This window comes from Colius striatus, chromosome 10 (assembly GCF_028858725.1).
Source record: "Colius striatus isolate bColStr4 chromosome 10, bColStr4.1.hap1, whole genome shotgun sequence".
Taxonomy (NCBI): Eukaryota; Metazoa; Chordata; class Aves; order Coliiformes; family Coliidae; genus Colius; species Colius striatus.
Window position 1 is genome coordinate 32,825,721 of NC_084768.1, and position 15,699 is coordinate 32,841,419.

At 42.5% G+C, this 15,699-nt stretch overlaps 1 protein-coding gene across 1 annotated transcript in view; it reads right to left on the bottom strand.

The window, feature by feature from the left end:
* Positions 1–1,180: 1,180 nt before the first annotated feature.
* The window catches only part of PLPPR4 (phospholipid phosphatase related 4), a 28,461-nt gene continuing 13,942 nt past the window's right edge, over positions 1,181–15,699 (bottom strand). The window contains exons 3-7 of the mRNA XM_062003680.1: positions 12,290–12,419; positions 10,385–10,580; positions 6,333–6,390; positions 4,913–5,086; positions 1,181–3,319 (exon numbers count right to left, since the gene is read on the bottom strand). Coding sequence (XP_061859664.1) covers positions 1,982–3,319; positions 4,913–5,086; positions 6,333–6,390; positions 10,385–10,580; positions 12,290–12,419 — 1,896 coding nt within the window. The 3' untranslated portion in view covers positions 1,181–1,981. The remainder of the gene's footprint in view (positions 3,320–4,912; positions 5,087–6,332; positions 6,391–10,384; positions 10,581–12,289; positions 12,420–15,699) is intronic.

Here is a 15,699-nt window from a genome sequence, read left to right on the forward strand (position 1 = left end):
TGACTGAATCCCTTCTCTGCAGATTAGCAAACACCATCCTCATGCTTCTTAAATTACTTAGGATTGGAGTTGGGATTTTGTTTTGGTTTTGAGGTTTTTTTGTGGTTGGTTTGTTGTTTTGGGGTTGGGTTTTTTGGTCTGTATGTTGTGCTATTTATCTTCCTGGGATGATTCTTCCTTCTACATCCTACTTGGCTGGGATAGGGTGGGCTCTTCCTCAGAGTTTTGTGGGGTAGGGTCTGTAGACAGCTTCTGACTATGTTACATGCATCTGTTTCTCTGATACTCTGGATAAGAAGGCTTAGAGAAAACCACTCTTCTAAAAAACCCAGAGAATAGACCTGATTTGCTGCTACTTGTTCAGTGAGAAGACTGCCAAGCCATTCCCTTCCCCTCCTAGAAGGGGAGCTGGGAAGTATCTGATAGTAATTCTCTTTCAGGGGGAGAGAATGAGGAGCTACATTGGGTGAGCACTGCCCCGGCTTCCTTCATGCTTTAAGTCAGAGACAAACGTAATGAAGCATTTCTTCTAGCACACCCAGGACAGACTACACTTATTCCTTTCAGGGCATATTCTTTCAACAATTTTGGTCAATGGAGATTTTTAGCAGGCATGTTCTTTTGTTATAGTTGAAGCTTAATTTAGGAAAATAATCCATTTCCTCTCAGGTGCCAGAAACCCTCCGGATTTTTAAGTGGCAGTGGTGGGACAAAATAGAATGCTTAAGAAGGCTCTGGAGGGTGTGTCAAGGGAGGGGAACAGTAGGGGCACAATGCAACGCTCATCCAGTGACTCTGCAATGCCAAGACATTCTGTTTTTGAAGTGAAGCATAAATCCCCTAAGTGATGGTGACTGGGTTCAGCTCGTGATTGTTCTTGTGGCATACCAAGCAAGTGAGGTGAATGACTGCTTCAAAGTTTGAGCCGTGATATTAATTACTGTCTCCTGGGAAGCTGCTCAGGAAAGCGGCCATTTGTTTTCATTTACTGATGGCTCACCTTTCACATTTGCACATCTTGCAGTTAGTGGTGTCCTGCACTACATGGTTAAAAACTAAGAAAAACAAATGGAAGTGTTTCTGAAGGACAGAGTAAGAGGTTTAAAAATGTAAAATCTGAATAGTTTGTAGCACTTTAAAAGACCCCTTAAAAAAAACATAACTGAAAACAATTCTACGAGTTAGCCCACTAAGAAGCAGCCTCTTCATTAGTAGCACCTGTTCTTAAACAAAAATCGAGCAGCAGCAGCAAAACTATTCAAAATAGATAGTTATTCCATCCTAATGGAATGTCACCCACACATTTTTTTTTGTTGCAGTAGACATCTTAAAGAACTACACGAAACCTTTGCAATCTTTGAATGTGACAGATCCACTATAACAAAGCTGTAAATATTTCCTACGCTAAATGAATGCAGCCAGCATCATCATAGTATTAGCAATAGTACTTTGAAAGTAACTGCACAGCAATATGTCATGTGTCTGCAGAGTCTAGTAAGTATGCAACTTTTCAAAACATGTAAAGTTATCATCAGCACCATCCTGTATTAAAGATTTGGTGCAAATTCTGCAAAGGTGAATATATACCACTGACACAGCCTTTGCTGTGAAAAATCCAGTCACTTTTGGACACTAATATAAATAAAATAAAAAGTTGGCACATTCAGGAAATAAAGTGTCTGTGTTCAAGACCACTGTTCTGATTGACATCGTCACCCTCTGATAGATGTTTTGAGTCTGAAGAAACAAGTTGCATGAAAGTGTTTCACATTAGTTAGGTTCTGGCATTGTGCTTTTCCCCCCACCACATGCTTTCCACAGGCTCATGCACATTGCACGTCAGCAGTGTTGAACAACAGTCGGGCTGCTGGTCAAGAATTTGGCACGTCAAGGGTAAGTATCGGCTCGAAGCAAAGAGAGCAGAACCTGTGGCAAGATGTACTTCCTCTGTGGTGGTCCAGACCAGCTGATATGTCTCCTCTCACTCCTTGTACGCGCGCGTGGGGGATGTGCCTTTGTAGAAGATGTTTCTGGTGTTCTCTGGACTGCTCCCTCTCTCGGGGATTAAAATGATGTTACCTTTCCTTCGAAGCGTTGAGTCCCGGCTAGATGAAATGGACAGAGTCTCTGAGCCAATCTCACTACCCTCCACTGGCGTGACCCTTATCGTGGTGATTCCATGATGGTGATGCTCGCTGTTATCGATGTTGCTCCTTTTCCTGTCACCTGACCCATAACTGTCTTTTAGGGAGTCACAGCTCTCAGAGTCTCTGTTAAGATCATTTAGCTCGTATGTTTGACGAAGGGTGACTTTTTCAGGACCTTTCCATTTCCACGACCCGCTTCCTTCACCTTCTGATGGCATCTGAATTACAGGTCTGTTGTTTTCTGGATGGGCCTCGACTCTGACAATGCTGCTTGGCTCGTGGTCTGTCAAGGTTTTATACCTGATGGCTCCTGTACAGGTGACCGTGCTTCCGTCTGAACCCTTTGGACTGCCCTGAAGCACTCCTTGCTGCTTAGACATGGCTATTACTTGCATGATTCTTGGCTGGCTATTGCTTCGACATGCAACACTCTTCTCAGCCGCTTTCAGCCATTTAGCTCTCGCTGAGCTACTTTTGGGTGACGTGTTCACGTTCTCCTGAGTCTCTTCAGGAATATGCACTAGCTGTGATGAGCCAGGACGTGACTGAATAGAGACCCTCGGCCCGCCAGAAAGACCCGAGTTGTTACAGCCTGGTACGCTGCCAGGTTGAATTTTCAGGTATTGGCTAGTTGGGCCATGATGATCCCCGTTCACACCTACTCTGGAGGGTTCTGAGCTTGATCTCATCTCGATAGCCCTTGGTGGTGACTGGCCAGACTCGGTCTCTATTACTTGCAGGGACAACTTTCGACTTTCGTTCTTGTTCTTCCACTGGGAGAGCAGCTGTTTGGAGCGGGCAGAGTCCATGGACGCGTGGATCGTTGCGTTTCGTCGCGCTGGGTCTTCCAAGGATGGTGTGTTGACTCTTGGCAAAGTGTTGCTGAAAGTGACCATGTTTTCCTTCCCCATCGGGCTTCGTGGTGTTATTATTTCTACATCAGCATTTGCTCTCTTGAGATTGGTCAGAGAGCCCGTGTCTCTGCGGTTTCTATTCAGGATACTTTCGGTACGGTGAGAGACAATGCCGTCACTGCTGCTACCATTTTTACCTGGAAGGATTCTGTTGGCATCTTGACTGAGGTCTGTCAAAGACCTTAGAGGTTCTCTGTGAAAATTTGGCTGAAACACATTCTCGTCACTTGGCAAGAAGTTCCCCACAGCGTACAGGCCCTGATATTTGAACAGAAGCATCGACAATCAGTTATGGAACAAATGAGACATTTTAAGGTATTTTAATTCCATTCTTCTACCATTAAGTAAATACTGAGTGACAGAATTAGCCCACTTTCCTCACCAGTATATTGCTACTTCAAATTCTGTCCTCAGCCTGGCACATCTACGTAGTCTTAGTAAGTTAACTGGGGGATATAGTTCGTGGCAATAAGTAGTTGAGGAAAATGTTTAGCCTCCTTCAGTTTTCTTCACTTTATAAAGCAACAGATCCAGCTGAAGAAAGAATGTTATGTTACAAAAATAACAAAATAAATGTTTGCAGTCTTCTAGGCAAAGCTATTTTACAGCTACACTACGGTCTGCTCTGATTGACTGAATCTTGTTACAGCTTGAGTTGTTTCCTGCTCTGCGATTCTGCCCTTTCTGCTGCATAATAACTGTGTAATACACTATCTACATGATGGAACAATTTATCAGCTTCAAATCAATTGCTTTTTAAGCTGTGCAGAACCGTAACAAGATTTAGTTATGCAACATTTCCTTATTCAGCAGACTCACGGTAAAATGCTGGCATGGAAAAAAGACTCCACTGAGAGAGAATATCCCATGGAAGGATCAAATGCCTGACTCAAGCACTTCAATGACATGTTCCTTACGCTCCTTTCAGAGTTATATGTAGTTTCACATTATTTTCCCTTGCCTTCTTCTTATTGGTGTGCAGATTTCAGGGCAGATGTACTGAATACTAGCTATCCAGAACAATGTACCCTCTGAGGTATGTTGTCATGCAACAGTACATGGAGAAGATCTAACAAAGAGCATACTTGTTTGTGAATTTCAGACATGGGAACAAAAGCTCTCTTTACCAGAGTCTATAATAGCTTAATCATTTGAAATAATATTCTCAACAGAGTGCCTTTCTGCTCACAGTGAGCAGAAAATGACTTGTGGGGTTTCTGTTCTCTGCTGAAAAACAGGCCTATCCTACATGCTCCCTTACAGGAGCTCTAATGTGCTCCATCTGTTTCAAGCCAGAACAGAGGAAAAGCATAGGAATAACCTGGCTTGGGCACCCTAACTGCCTTGCACCATTTCCCCAAGAGCTCCAAAGAATCATAAGGCTGTTATATTGCCTTTGACTTCTTGCAGGTTCAGCAATTTGCTCAGATGAGTTGCTGCATGTTAATTCAAGCACTTCTTTTGAGATCATAAAGCTAATCTTGGCAATATAAACTCAGGCTGGCAACAAATACCAATTAATCCAATATTTTCCTTGCATTATGCTTGTAAGTGTGGAGTAGAAAAGATGAGTATCTTTTGGTATTTAAGGAAGCACATAATGTTAGAGCTGTTTCTGTATACAATGCCAGATGATTATATACCACTTGGTGCACTGTTACGGCGTTTAACATTGAAACCCATATTTGCTTTGCCCTGTTTATTTTTAAAGTGATTACCCCTCACGTTGTCTGCAATGCATTTGGGCTCTATTTTTAATTATGGCATGTGACCATGATGTACATGTTTTATTTACTCTTATTAGAGCCTTAGCAGTTTTATTTGCTAAAACTTATCTCCGTGAATATTTACCAAATAGAGAGCAATTCCTCCTCCTATGAGAAAGCCGCAGTAAACATCGACCGGATGATTCTTGTACTGAGTGATACGAGTCAGGCCACAGATAATTCCACAGATGATAAAAGCAAAGACCAAGAGGGGTTTCAGAAGTTTGGAGGAGTCTGTTAACGTGGAATTGAAGTACATCTTGAAAAAAGAAAGAAATGAAGAAGCAGTTGAAGAAACTGAAATGTGTCTGGGGGGACATTCGTTTTTTCACCCAGTGTTTCTTTCCCACACAGGCCACTATCACACAGTAATACTGCAAATACCCACTTCAATTGCATTCTAAAGCCCTGTTGAAATTTGTTCGCTTATTGCAGGAAGATCAGAAATCACAAGGAATGGATTTCCAAAAGCACAGGCGGTGCTGCTTACTGACAACAATTAGGATAGAGATTTTATGCCTAAATACTGTTCACAGTCGGAGCCTAAATGTTCTGTAAATGTGACTAAGGAGCTACTGCTTCTGCCAGATGTCATGCCAGATGAACGCAATAACCTGTTCTAACAAAAGCTACCGCCAGATGCTTCAGAGAGGCATTTCTCATCTGGGAGCCATGATGGCAGGGAGGTCACAAAAGTTAAATTGAGGTGGTTCATCAGTATTTTTCCAAATCTGGGGCTTTACCTGGGCAGAATAAATGCTGGCAAGCTCCCAGGACATGCAAACTTCCATTACCTAACCTGATTGGTTATTACTGTTGCTTTCCTCTGACTTTTACAGGATGATTATGGACTTTTTTTGTTTTAAAACAACCCACTTGAAGTCAGAAGTCACTCATACAAACTTCGTGGCCCATACTGAAGAAATGTCATTAGTCAGATGTGGGTAATTAGCTGTGATTGCTGCAGCGTGTCCTACAATTCCCTGCTAGTTTCTGACACTGTTTATTCACTTCCTTTGCAGTAGCACCTTGGAGGTCTCTGGGAGCCATTGTGCCAGTTCATCCAGGCTGCAATTCTATGGAGGTCAAATGAAACTATATCACATAAATGTTTGCTCAAGTCTAAATGCAGCGAGTCAAGTGAAGGCAGCAATAAAGAAAAGGCAGAACACATGAAGGTTAATTTGAATGGTAAGTTAAAATATCACCTTGTAAGGCAGATGAGCACTGCATTTTATAGGTGAATAATATGAGGCATCAAACACACTTTAACATTTCAGTTCTTGTTGTTTCTTAAACAAAGAATGTGAAGCTGTTGAATCTTCTCTGTATTTTTAATAGAGCTGGTTGTATTGTAGCTGTGAATAGTTCTATTTTGCTTCCAAATTGGGGGGATAAAAACTCGTGTCCATCCAGGATATGCAGGTGACACACCACAATATACAGCAAACAATTTTCCAGCTTTTGTCTGGTGTAAATGAGAATGAACAGAGTTGGTTACTCACCGAAATGTACACTGCTGCAAAGGCTGCCAGGGTGGCATGTTGAGAAGGGAATGACTTTCTGCCAAGGAAGGACACTCAAGTTATGCTTTTCAGTTCAAATACACTGTGCTAAGTGTTCACTTGAAAAAAACACTGGTTGGTACAGTCATATTCAGCTTACACTTCCTAAGCAAGGCATCATCAATCAGTAACATTGCTACATTTCTTTTCTCTAAGCTGGAGAAAGGACCAATGTCAATGAAATGCCTTTGTAAAGGTTCAGCAAGAAATTCTTTTTATGCAGTAAGTGTGTGTAGGAAGAGAACAGTGGGAATGACCTAAAGACTGAACGCTTGATTGAGACAAATATCTATACATTCATTTCTATAAATAGACTTCCATAATAACTTTCCAGTAAGTACCTAATTATACAACTTCTATAATGCATGAACGTTGATCTTGTGATTATTCTCACTGGCTTCACTTGGACTCTTTCCAAATTGAGGACGACTCATACGGTTTGACAATCAGGCTGTAACCTCAGCAACTGAATTCCTCATCTTGGTGCCCCTTGCCTTGTTGCTCTAATGATGGGGGGAGGATAGGGTGGCATTCTTCTCAGACAAAGGCAAACTACATGGATTTATTTGCTCTGTCTTCAGGTTTGTTTTTTAAAAGCACTTTATAACATGATAGGAGTGAATGGAGCACAAGAACATAGAGAAGGCATTTTAAGAGTTACCAAGCCTCTTTCCAAAGTCCAGAACAAGAGGGTAAATGAAAATATGTCCAAACTGTGTGGACAGTAGGCAGTATCAAGTCTGTTCTTGAAACTGCTCAGAGTCTTCTGCTGGAATAGATGTAGAAGCCCTAAAATCTTTTATGACTTCTGAGCTCTAGAAGTGAGTAACATGCAGTGAAGATGCATGGCAGTTTATATCTACTCACAAGGGCATGGATGTGTAAGGTGATGTGCTGGCTGGCTGGGTGAAGAAGAGCATGTCTATCTTGCTGCCCAGGTGCCGCTTTCCCCTGAGAAAGCTCAGCTCGGGACAAAAACTGGACCAGTTGTTCAGCTTTGCAGATGGGTTGTGCCACACTAACTGGACCCCAGGTGTAGCCACTTTCCTAGCAGCACTTGAGTTGGTTTAAACCAGCACAGACTCAAATATGTCCTTTACCTTCAGACAAAGCCTTTTTTTTTTCCTTTTTGCAAAGCAAGAGGATCTCCTTTCTAAATGTCTTTCCTCTGCATTTTGCCTTGTCTGTTCTAAATAATTCATTGACAATTAAATGTGTGCATGTAGTTCAATGTGAATGGCACACTGCTGACCTGAATTTCAGCCCAAGGCTCCAGCAGGTTTGTGACTCTGTCCAAGATAAAATCAGCATGGTTCCTTTTTTGTTTCTAAAGACAGAGCTAAATTTTCCTTCTCCCCACCACCTCTCCCTGAACAAACCTCTCCCAAACAGTATCCCTGGGGAATAAGGTCAGGGTAGAGGACAGGGAGATAAAGACATGAAAAAATTGTAAATGTTTATAATGTCTAATCACCTCTTTTGCCCTGTGCAGGTTTTAGTGGCAGCATAAATCTACTTACATGCTCTGTGGAGCTAATGTGCAGATTTGATTCTGTGGACTTTAGTGCCACACAGAAATTAACCTTAATTTGATGGCATTTTTATACTCTATAAGGTGTGTCACTCTGCTACAGTCAATTTTCTCTTCATTCTGTTTTCTATTCATATGCTTTCAGGGCAAGCACAGCATGTTACAGACTAAATGCACTCGTGCACTCTCTAATGGTGACACTGCTTTTGTTCCCTTATTTGTTATCTTTTAATCTAAAATGAAAATAATTCAAGCTAAAAATACATAGGCCTTTTGTATGGCTTTGCATTGAAAAGGTGAACAAAGGTCTCAAAGAAAACATGTCCTGAACTCAGATGACAGTGTAACACTAGAAATGCTCATGCATGAGAATGTGTAGAGGGAGAAAACAGAGAGAGTCATGCTGAGAGAGAGTCATACTGAGGCAGAACATCAGAAATGATAGAGGGTAGAGAACTCACTGGAGATCTGAACAAAAATGACTGAAAAAGCTCTTTGAAGATAAATACAGGAAAAGATGGACAAAAGAAACTACCGGATATTTGGGGATGATGCAGAAAATGGTTCCATACAATGGGCTGGATAATTATGTGATCCTCTCTGTACTTTTCATAGGGGGATCTAGAGGCAAATTTCTGGAGCAAAAGTTTCTGGGAAGTACAAATGAAAAAATGAAGGCTGTTAGCAATCCTGGACAAACCAGTCCTTTCTGAGCTGAAATTACCGAGGTCAAATTAACCTCCTGGGCTGGAGAAGTTATACCATAACTCCTACAGCAGATGACTGAAGGAAGTATTGAACCTGTAGAAAAACTGATTGCTTTAGAAAGGTTGAGGCAGGCATACAGATGCAACAATTAAAGAAAGGAAAAATGCAATACAATTGAATTAAGGAGAAACTGAGGGTGGTGACAGAATATTATAGATCAGCAGATGGATTCTCTGTGATGGCAATACATTTGAGATATCGATATCTGGTCATCTTCCTAAAGAAACAGATACACAGACCTGATTGCTTAGTCTTCATAAAGTACAACAAACTTCACTGGGTTTTGGAAGCGATAATATTTGAACTTAGGAAGGATTAGTGGTCTTGGAATGGCTACAGGCAGACAATTCAGGCAGTAGGCATCACATTTGGGATAACAAAATGAATGAAGTGTAATCATGACAATGTTTCTGTTTGCTCTCACGTAAAGCTACACCGATCCCCTGGTACACCATGCAGGTGCAGGACACTGCTTCCAAGCATCAGGCTTCAACAGCAGTATCCCAGAAACAGCACATGGATATGGAGAAGGAGACAGTGAGGTGAAGGCTGATATAGTAATTCTGCTTATGCCTTTCACCAAAATTACTGGCACCAAACTTCTTGGGCCAAATACGGCTACAATCCTTCATTCCAGCTCCAGATCATGCCCACATATATAAATTGAAAAGATATGGCAAATTGATTAATGCCAATTATGAGTCTTAGCTCACCAGACATATTTAAGACCAGATACATGAAAAACTTTAGGGTCTTAAAACACCAGCAAAGTTGTTTTGTCCCAGTGAAGGGAGACAGATGATAAGACTTGCTGCAAGATACTTGCAAAGTGAATGATTTCATGATTCCCAAATGTGTCAACTGTTGAAATATATGCAAAAGCAAACAAACTGGAGGTGCCTTAATATATAGACAGAACATTTTAGTAATATCCATGTGACAAAAATGTACTGCCATGAGGCATAAAGTTAAAACAGAAGCTAGCATCTGGGGCTGCATCCAGAACAAAACAGGAGTGCAAAGCTTTAGTGACATGAATGTGACACAAGTAACATTCCTTCATGTCTGTTATCAGGTGCACAGAGAAATTATACAGCTGGGTCACTTGAAGCATTCTGTCATTTTGCTGTAAATGCTTCAGAGAGCAGCACAAAGCATCAAAATTTTGAAGGACTGCAAACCACACAAACAACGACTAACAGGCAACACAGGTTAACCTGGTGTGGAAAGGTTATGGGAGACTACTATTGTAGGCAGTGAAGAACTTCATAGTTTCTCAGTAGTGTGGTGCTTATATTTAGGACACTTCACACTAATGAAGTTCTTGCACTAATGAGTAGCAGATGTATTGAAACAGTACAACTTACTGATTATACCTTCAGATTCCTTGTTTAAATCTATGAGCTGGCATTAGAAATTGAGTTATCACTATTCTATCACCTTGAGCTGGTTAAAACAAGATCTATAGTCTAGTTTAGATCTTAACTTGCCTGATATGCATGTCCAAGTCCTGCTATTATAAAAAATATGAATGTCTCTCCTGGCTATCTAAGTAGGGAGGTTACAGACTAAATGACCTATTGAAACCTGACAAAACTCATTCAAACCTCAACTGGAAAAACAGATATCTTGAAACTGGGGCAGAAAATAGAATGGATACTGAAAAATGTACAGAATGAAGGACAGAACCAACCTTCCAGCATTGATAACATTGAGATCAGCTCCTGAGCAAATATCTTCCACAACATATGAATTCTCTGAGCAGGACACATTTAAGGATGTATAGTTAGGCTTGCAAACAGTCAGGAAATACGGTGCCTGATATCCTGTTGATAGCTGAATAATATCAGTAACAAGAGCAGTAGAACAAAGACCAAACACATGAACACCTAGGAAAGAAATCAATAAAGCTTGTTAACTTTATTATGTGCACAAATGAGATGAATTCGTAGTGACAAAACACATCTGAGGGAATGCTGGCGGCTCGTGTCATTGGGCTGGAGGGAATTCCCCTGAAGAATAAGATGTATGTTTTATGGAAGCTTCTTGCAAAGTTAAATTCTTTCATGTTAAAAATTAAGATGATTTATGCTTGTTTTCTTTCTGTTGGTAACAGTAAATTTTGATGGCTTGATGTCCTCCAACATCTTCTCCTGAAAGTGAACTACACTGGAGCTGCTTCAATCTGGAAAGCAGTTTTCTGAACTGTCTGAAGGACAGCCAGCTATTGGAGATGCACATGGGCTTACCCAGCCCTTGGACTTGCCCACTGGGATCCAGGCTCTTAATAACACAGACAGCTGCCCATTAGATCACTGGTCTGAGGACCTGTTCTCTTTTTACTACCAAGGACTCATCCTCTGGCAATAACTTTGGCTACCTTTTGCTATTTCCTCAGTATCAAGTTCTTGCCATGAGTACAAATACTGAAGTTTCTTTGGTAATTGATGGATGTTTCTAATGGTTTATGCCAAATTCACAAGGCAGTTGAAGTAACTGCAGTTGTTTTACAGAGCATTTTTGACTGCTTTTCCCCTAAAGATTCACCTCTCATTCCTTACTTGTATTCATAAAAATACATTTCTTTTGCATCTTTAAATTAAAAGAATGCTGAAATCAATAAATATGGAAGCAATAGCATATTCAGAGTATGCATCAAGAATGAAACTCATACATCTTTGAGCTTGTCTCTTTTGGTGATGGAATGATATGCCATACAGGAGGAGGAGTGGAGAGCATGGGGTATCTTTACAGTCCTCCTTGCTGATGTTGTAATCTACCATCCCCTCTGCTCACTTCCTCACTCTTCAGCAGATGCTTTACTGGCCATACAGTGTATAACCCCTCCTGTCACTACCTCCCTGCTTCCCAGACTATAGAAACTCAGGGTGTAATCCTCCTGCCAGGTTTTCAGTCTGCTGTCCTGCTGTCTTTGCCTAGGTTGACCTCTCTTGATGAAAGAGTGCTGGAAAAGAGAAAACCTTTTCTTTACCCACCCATTAGTAGAGGAAATTAACTGTGAGAAGGGAAACAAAGTCCATTTACCTTTGCAAGTTCAGTTTTCACAAGTGACAATTAAAACAAAGTAAAATAATACAATTCAACGTGTTCTTCTCTATCATTGGGTTTCCAGATTTGAGCCGTTTTTCAAGAGGTCAATAAACACATCCCAGAAAAAGAATGTCCCTCTAGTGAGAGTTTTTGACAAGTTTTTACTGTCATGCTGAATACTGTGTGAGATGGGTCAGATCCATATGATGCACTGAAGACAGGCAGGGGAAACTAAGCTGTACACCAAAACTATTAAAAGGAAGCCAGCTCAAGGAGGGCAGAGGAGGAAACACAAATTATTCTCTTAGAATCACTGACAATAGCACAGGAGAGGAAAGGGAGAATGGAGTATGTAGATGCTGCATTAGTGAGTATGGGGCTGCTCTGTTGCCCCATTTGAGTTTCTTCTCACATTTTCTGGCAAAAGGTTTATGACAGTGCCAGCCCTGCACTGTTCTGAAAGGCTGTTTTAGAGAAGGAAACCTGGTGACAATGTATGTGGATGTAAATGGAAAGTTCTTCTTTGTGACTAACATTTGAAACCCACCAACAAATCTGACAGCTCTTCTAAGGAAAGAATTGAAGTTGCATCCTCCTGCATTAATATTGGCCTCCGTTCCAATCCCATTTCTTCTCTTGGACAGGCAACAGTAGAGAATTCCTTCTCCTATCATTATCTGCAATAACAAAGTAGCAGTTAAATGAAATGTAGCAGTCACTCGGAAGACAATGATTGAATCTAAAGGGCTGAAAAATAACTGTTTCACAACTGATGTCATCCACTGGCATGTACTTGCCTTGAAAAGATTTGTAGCAATGTGTAAACATTCAGTACTGCAACTCAGCCTGAGTCAGAGCAGGCAAGAAGGTGGCACCGGGACTAAGTGCAGGTTGCAGACAATATCCTCAGTGGGATCAGGGTATTGATCCACAGCTGAAATGGGATGCTTCCACAATAAAACAGTAATAATTAGAAAACCTTGCCTCTAAAATAATTGCAGAGCCACTGGGATCTTGGTGCTCCTGAGGTGGTTTTAACACTCAGCCCTGGCCTCAAGCCTAGCAATCCCTAGCAGCTTCTAATTCTGTGGCAGCCTGCTCTTCTGGATTTGTTTAATTTGGCATGGGTTTTAACCACATCCACAGCAGCACAAGAAGTTCTGTCCTTATGGTCCCTCTGAACACACCAAGCAAAGCAAATTATGACTGAAGGCCTAGACAAGAGGTTATGTTAGAAATAAAGTGAAGAACAGAAGAATGAAAAATGGTGTAACCTGCTGGAAAATCCAGATCCACTTTTACATTTGCAGCCCCGGGTTTGTTTGTTTTCCTTGGAGATCTGTACAGAGCTTGTATGGAGTTCAAAACAAAGCTTGGGCTGAAACATTGAAATTAATGAGGCAGATCTCGCCATGAAGAGGAGATTCACCTTGTCTATCTACAGATGCATTCAACGCTAATACATGCAATGCACAAAACTTGCAATGTGAGGAGATGCTCAGGCATCTGAATTGTGCTGAATCTGCTGTAGTTACCGGTGAAGGTTGTGCGTGCCGAGATCCCTCACCTGAGGAGAAGGGAGATACAATGGACAAGCTTAGTCCAACTCTTAGCTAAAGAGTTAATAAATTGCAGTTTCCTTTCTTTGACAGAAAACTTGAAGTAGTGGAGGCTGTGTCATTACACAGAAAAGTCAGTGGTAAGGGTTATTTACGGAATTTTAATTAGATGAGAACCACGGTCACTGTTCTCTGTCTCCATTTGATCCATTCACAGCTGAAGCTTCCTGGAGAAATCACTAGTATTTCAAACTTAAAAACCAGAGAAACTCAAACAGATTTTAGCCAAGCACTAGTGAATGTCTGGCACAGGGAAGAACACCAGAGAGATGTGTGATAGAGGAGAAAATTGGGAAACAGCAAAGCCTATGTCAAAGAAAATTCAGCAGCTGGTATTTCCAAGGAAACAAACTCCCACGTAGAGGAGGCAGCAAGACTGAAACTGCCAGCAGTGAATTTCTCCTTGTGAACTGATTTCCCAAATCAATGTGATCTAATTTCCTGGAGATCTCTGTTACAAAGCATGTTGCTACTGTTACATAAGATTTTAGTCAGTGGCTGATAAGGGTTTGAACCTACACGGATATGATCAAATAGATGTTCCTAACGTTTTGATTTAATAGCTAGATCAAAAATATGTTTGAGGATCAGGTTCAGAGTCCTGTGAAGCAAATGGAAGTCATGTTGCAATTCACATTCATATCATAGATTTATAAGTTCTCTGTCTTGGGAAAAAACAAATATATCAACAGAAACAATATAGAAAGAATTAAACCCTATTCCAATATTTATGTCAGGCTCTAAGGGGGGTTCAGGCTGCAATTTGTTTGTCTTCTACTCATACCCCCCTTTAAAAAAAAAACACCTTATTTTCACTCTTTGGTAATATTTAAAACGTGGCTTAATCACACCTGTATCTGGCTGAGACTTGGTTGGATTTCAGGGAATTTAGAGGAGCTGGCAGCAGAGACACATTTGCAGCTGGCCTCAGAGAACTGCCCGAGATGCACAGTCATTGCTGTCAGGGAGAGAAGAGACCCTTTCAGAAGGCTGATTCAGCTTTTTTAGGTGCATGGCATCACCCACACAAGGTGAATTTCTCTCTCCATTTGCCAAACAAGAGTGGTGTGAGAATAATGCTTCTACCTGAGCTTCCTAAAATCAGACACCGTGAACTCCTTCTACTGTATGTACAGAGATGTCATGTGAATTTGACACAGCAATTCCAGCAGGGATGGTATTCACTTGTAGCAGACAATATTAGGTTTTTTCCTGTAGAACAGTGACCCAGCTGCTTATATTGTGGCAGGACATTTCTGTTCTGCTGAAATCATCTCCTCGCGGCTGTTCAGTTTGTGTGGAGATGCTTTTGGCTTGGTAAAAGGGGAGGGGGTTGCAGTGCTGCCCCTGCAAGCAGCTCTTGAAACTTCCCCCATCTCTGAGGGATTGCTGAGGACCCTGTGCCTGAGGGGCGATTGCTCAGGACCCCTTGTCTGAGGGGTGATTGCTCAGGACCCCTTGCCTGAGGGGACAGTTGCTCAGGACCCCTTGTCTGAGGGGGCAATTGCTCAGGACCCCTTGCCTGAGGGGCGAATGCTCAGGACCCCTTGTCTGAGGGGTGATTGCTCAGGACCCCTTGTCTGAGGGGACAGTTGCTCAGGACCCCTTGTCTGAGGGGGCAATTGCTCAGGACCCCTTGCCTGAGGGGCGAATGCTCAGGACCCCTTGTCTGAGGGGTGATTGCTCAGGACCCCTTGTCTGAGGGGACAGTTGCTCGGGACCCCTTGCCTGAGGGGCGATTGCTCAGGACCCCTTGCCTGAGGGGCAATTGCTCAGGACCCCTTGTCTGAGGGGGCAATTGCTCAGGACCCCTTGCCTGAGGGGCAATTGCTCAGGACCCCTTGTCTGAGGGGACAGTTGCTCAGGACCCCTTGTCTGAGGGGACAGTTGCTCAGGACCCCTTGTCTGAGGGGCAATTGCTCAGGACCCCTTGCCTGAGGGGCAATTGCTCAGGACCCCTTGTCTGAGGGGACAGTTGCTCAGGACCCCTTGTCTGAGGGGACAGTTGCTCAGGACCCCTTGTCTGAGGGGCAATTGCTCAGGACCCCTTGTCTGAGGGGCAATTGCTCGGGACCCCTTGCCTGAGGGGCGATTGCTCAGGACCCCTTGTCTGAGGGGACAGTTGCTCAGGACCCCTTGTCTGAGGGGCAATTGCTCAGGACCCCTTGCCTGAGGGGCGATTGCTCAGAACCCCTTGTCTGAGGGGACAGTTGCTCAGGACCCCTTGTCTGAGGGGTGATTGCTCAGGACCCCTTGTCTGAGGGGCAATTGCTCAGGACCCCTTGTCTGAGGGGACAGTTGCTCAGGACCCCTTGTCTGAGGGGCAATTGCTCGGGAC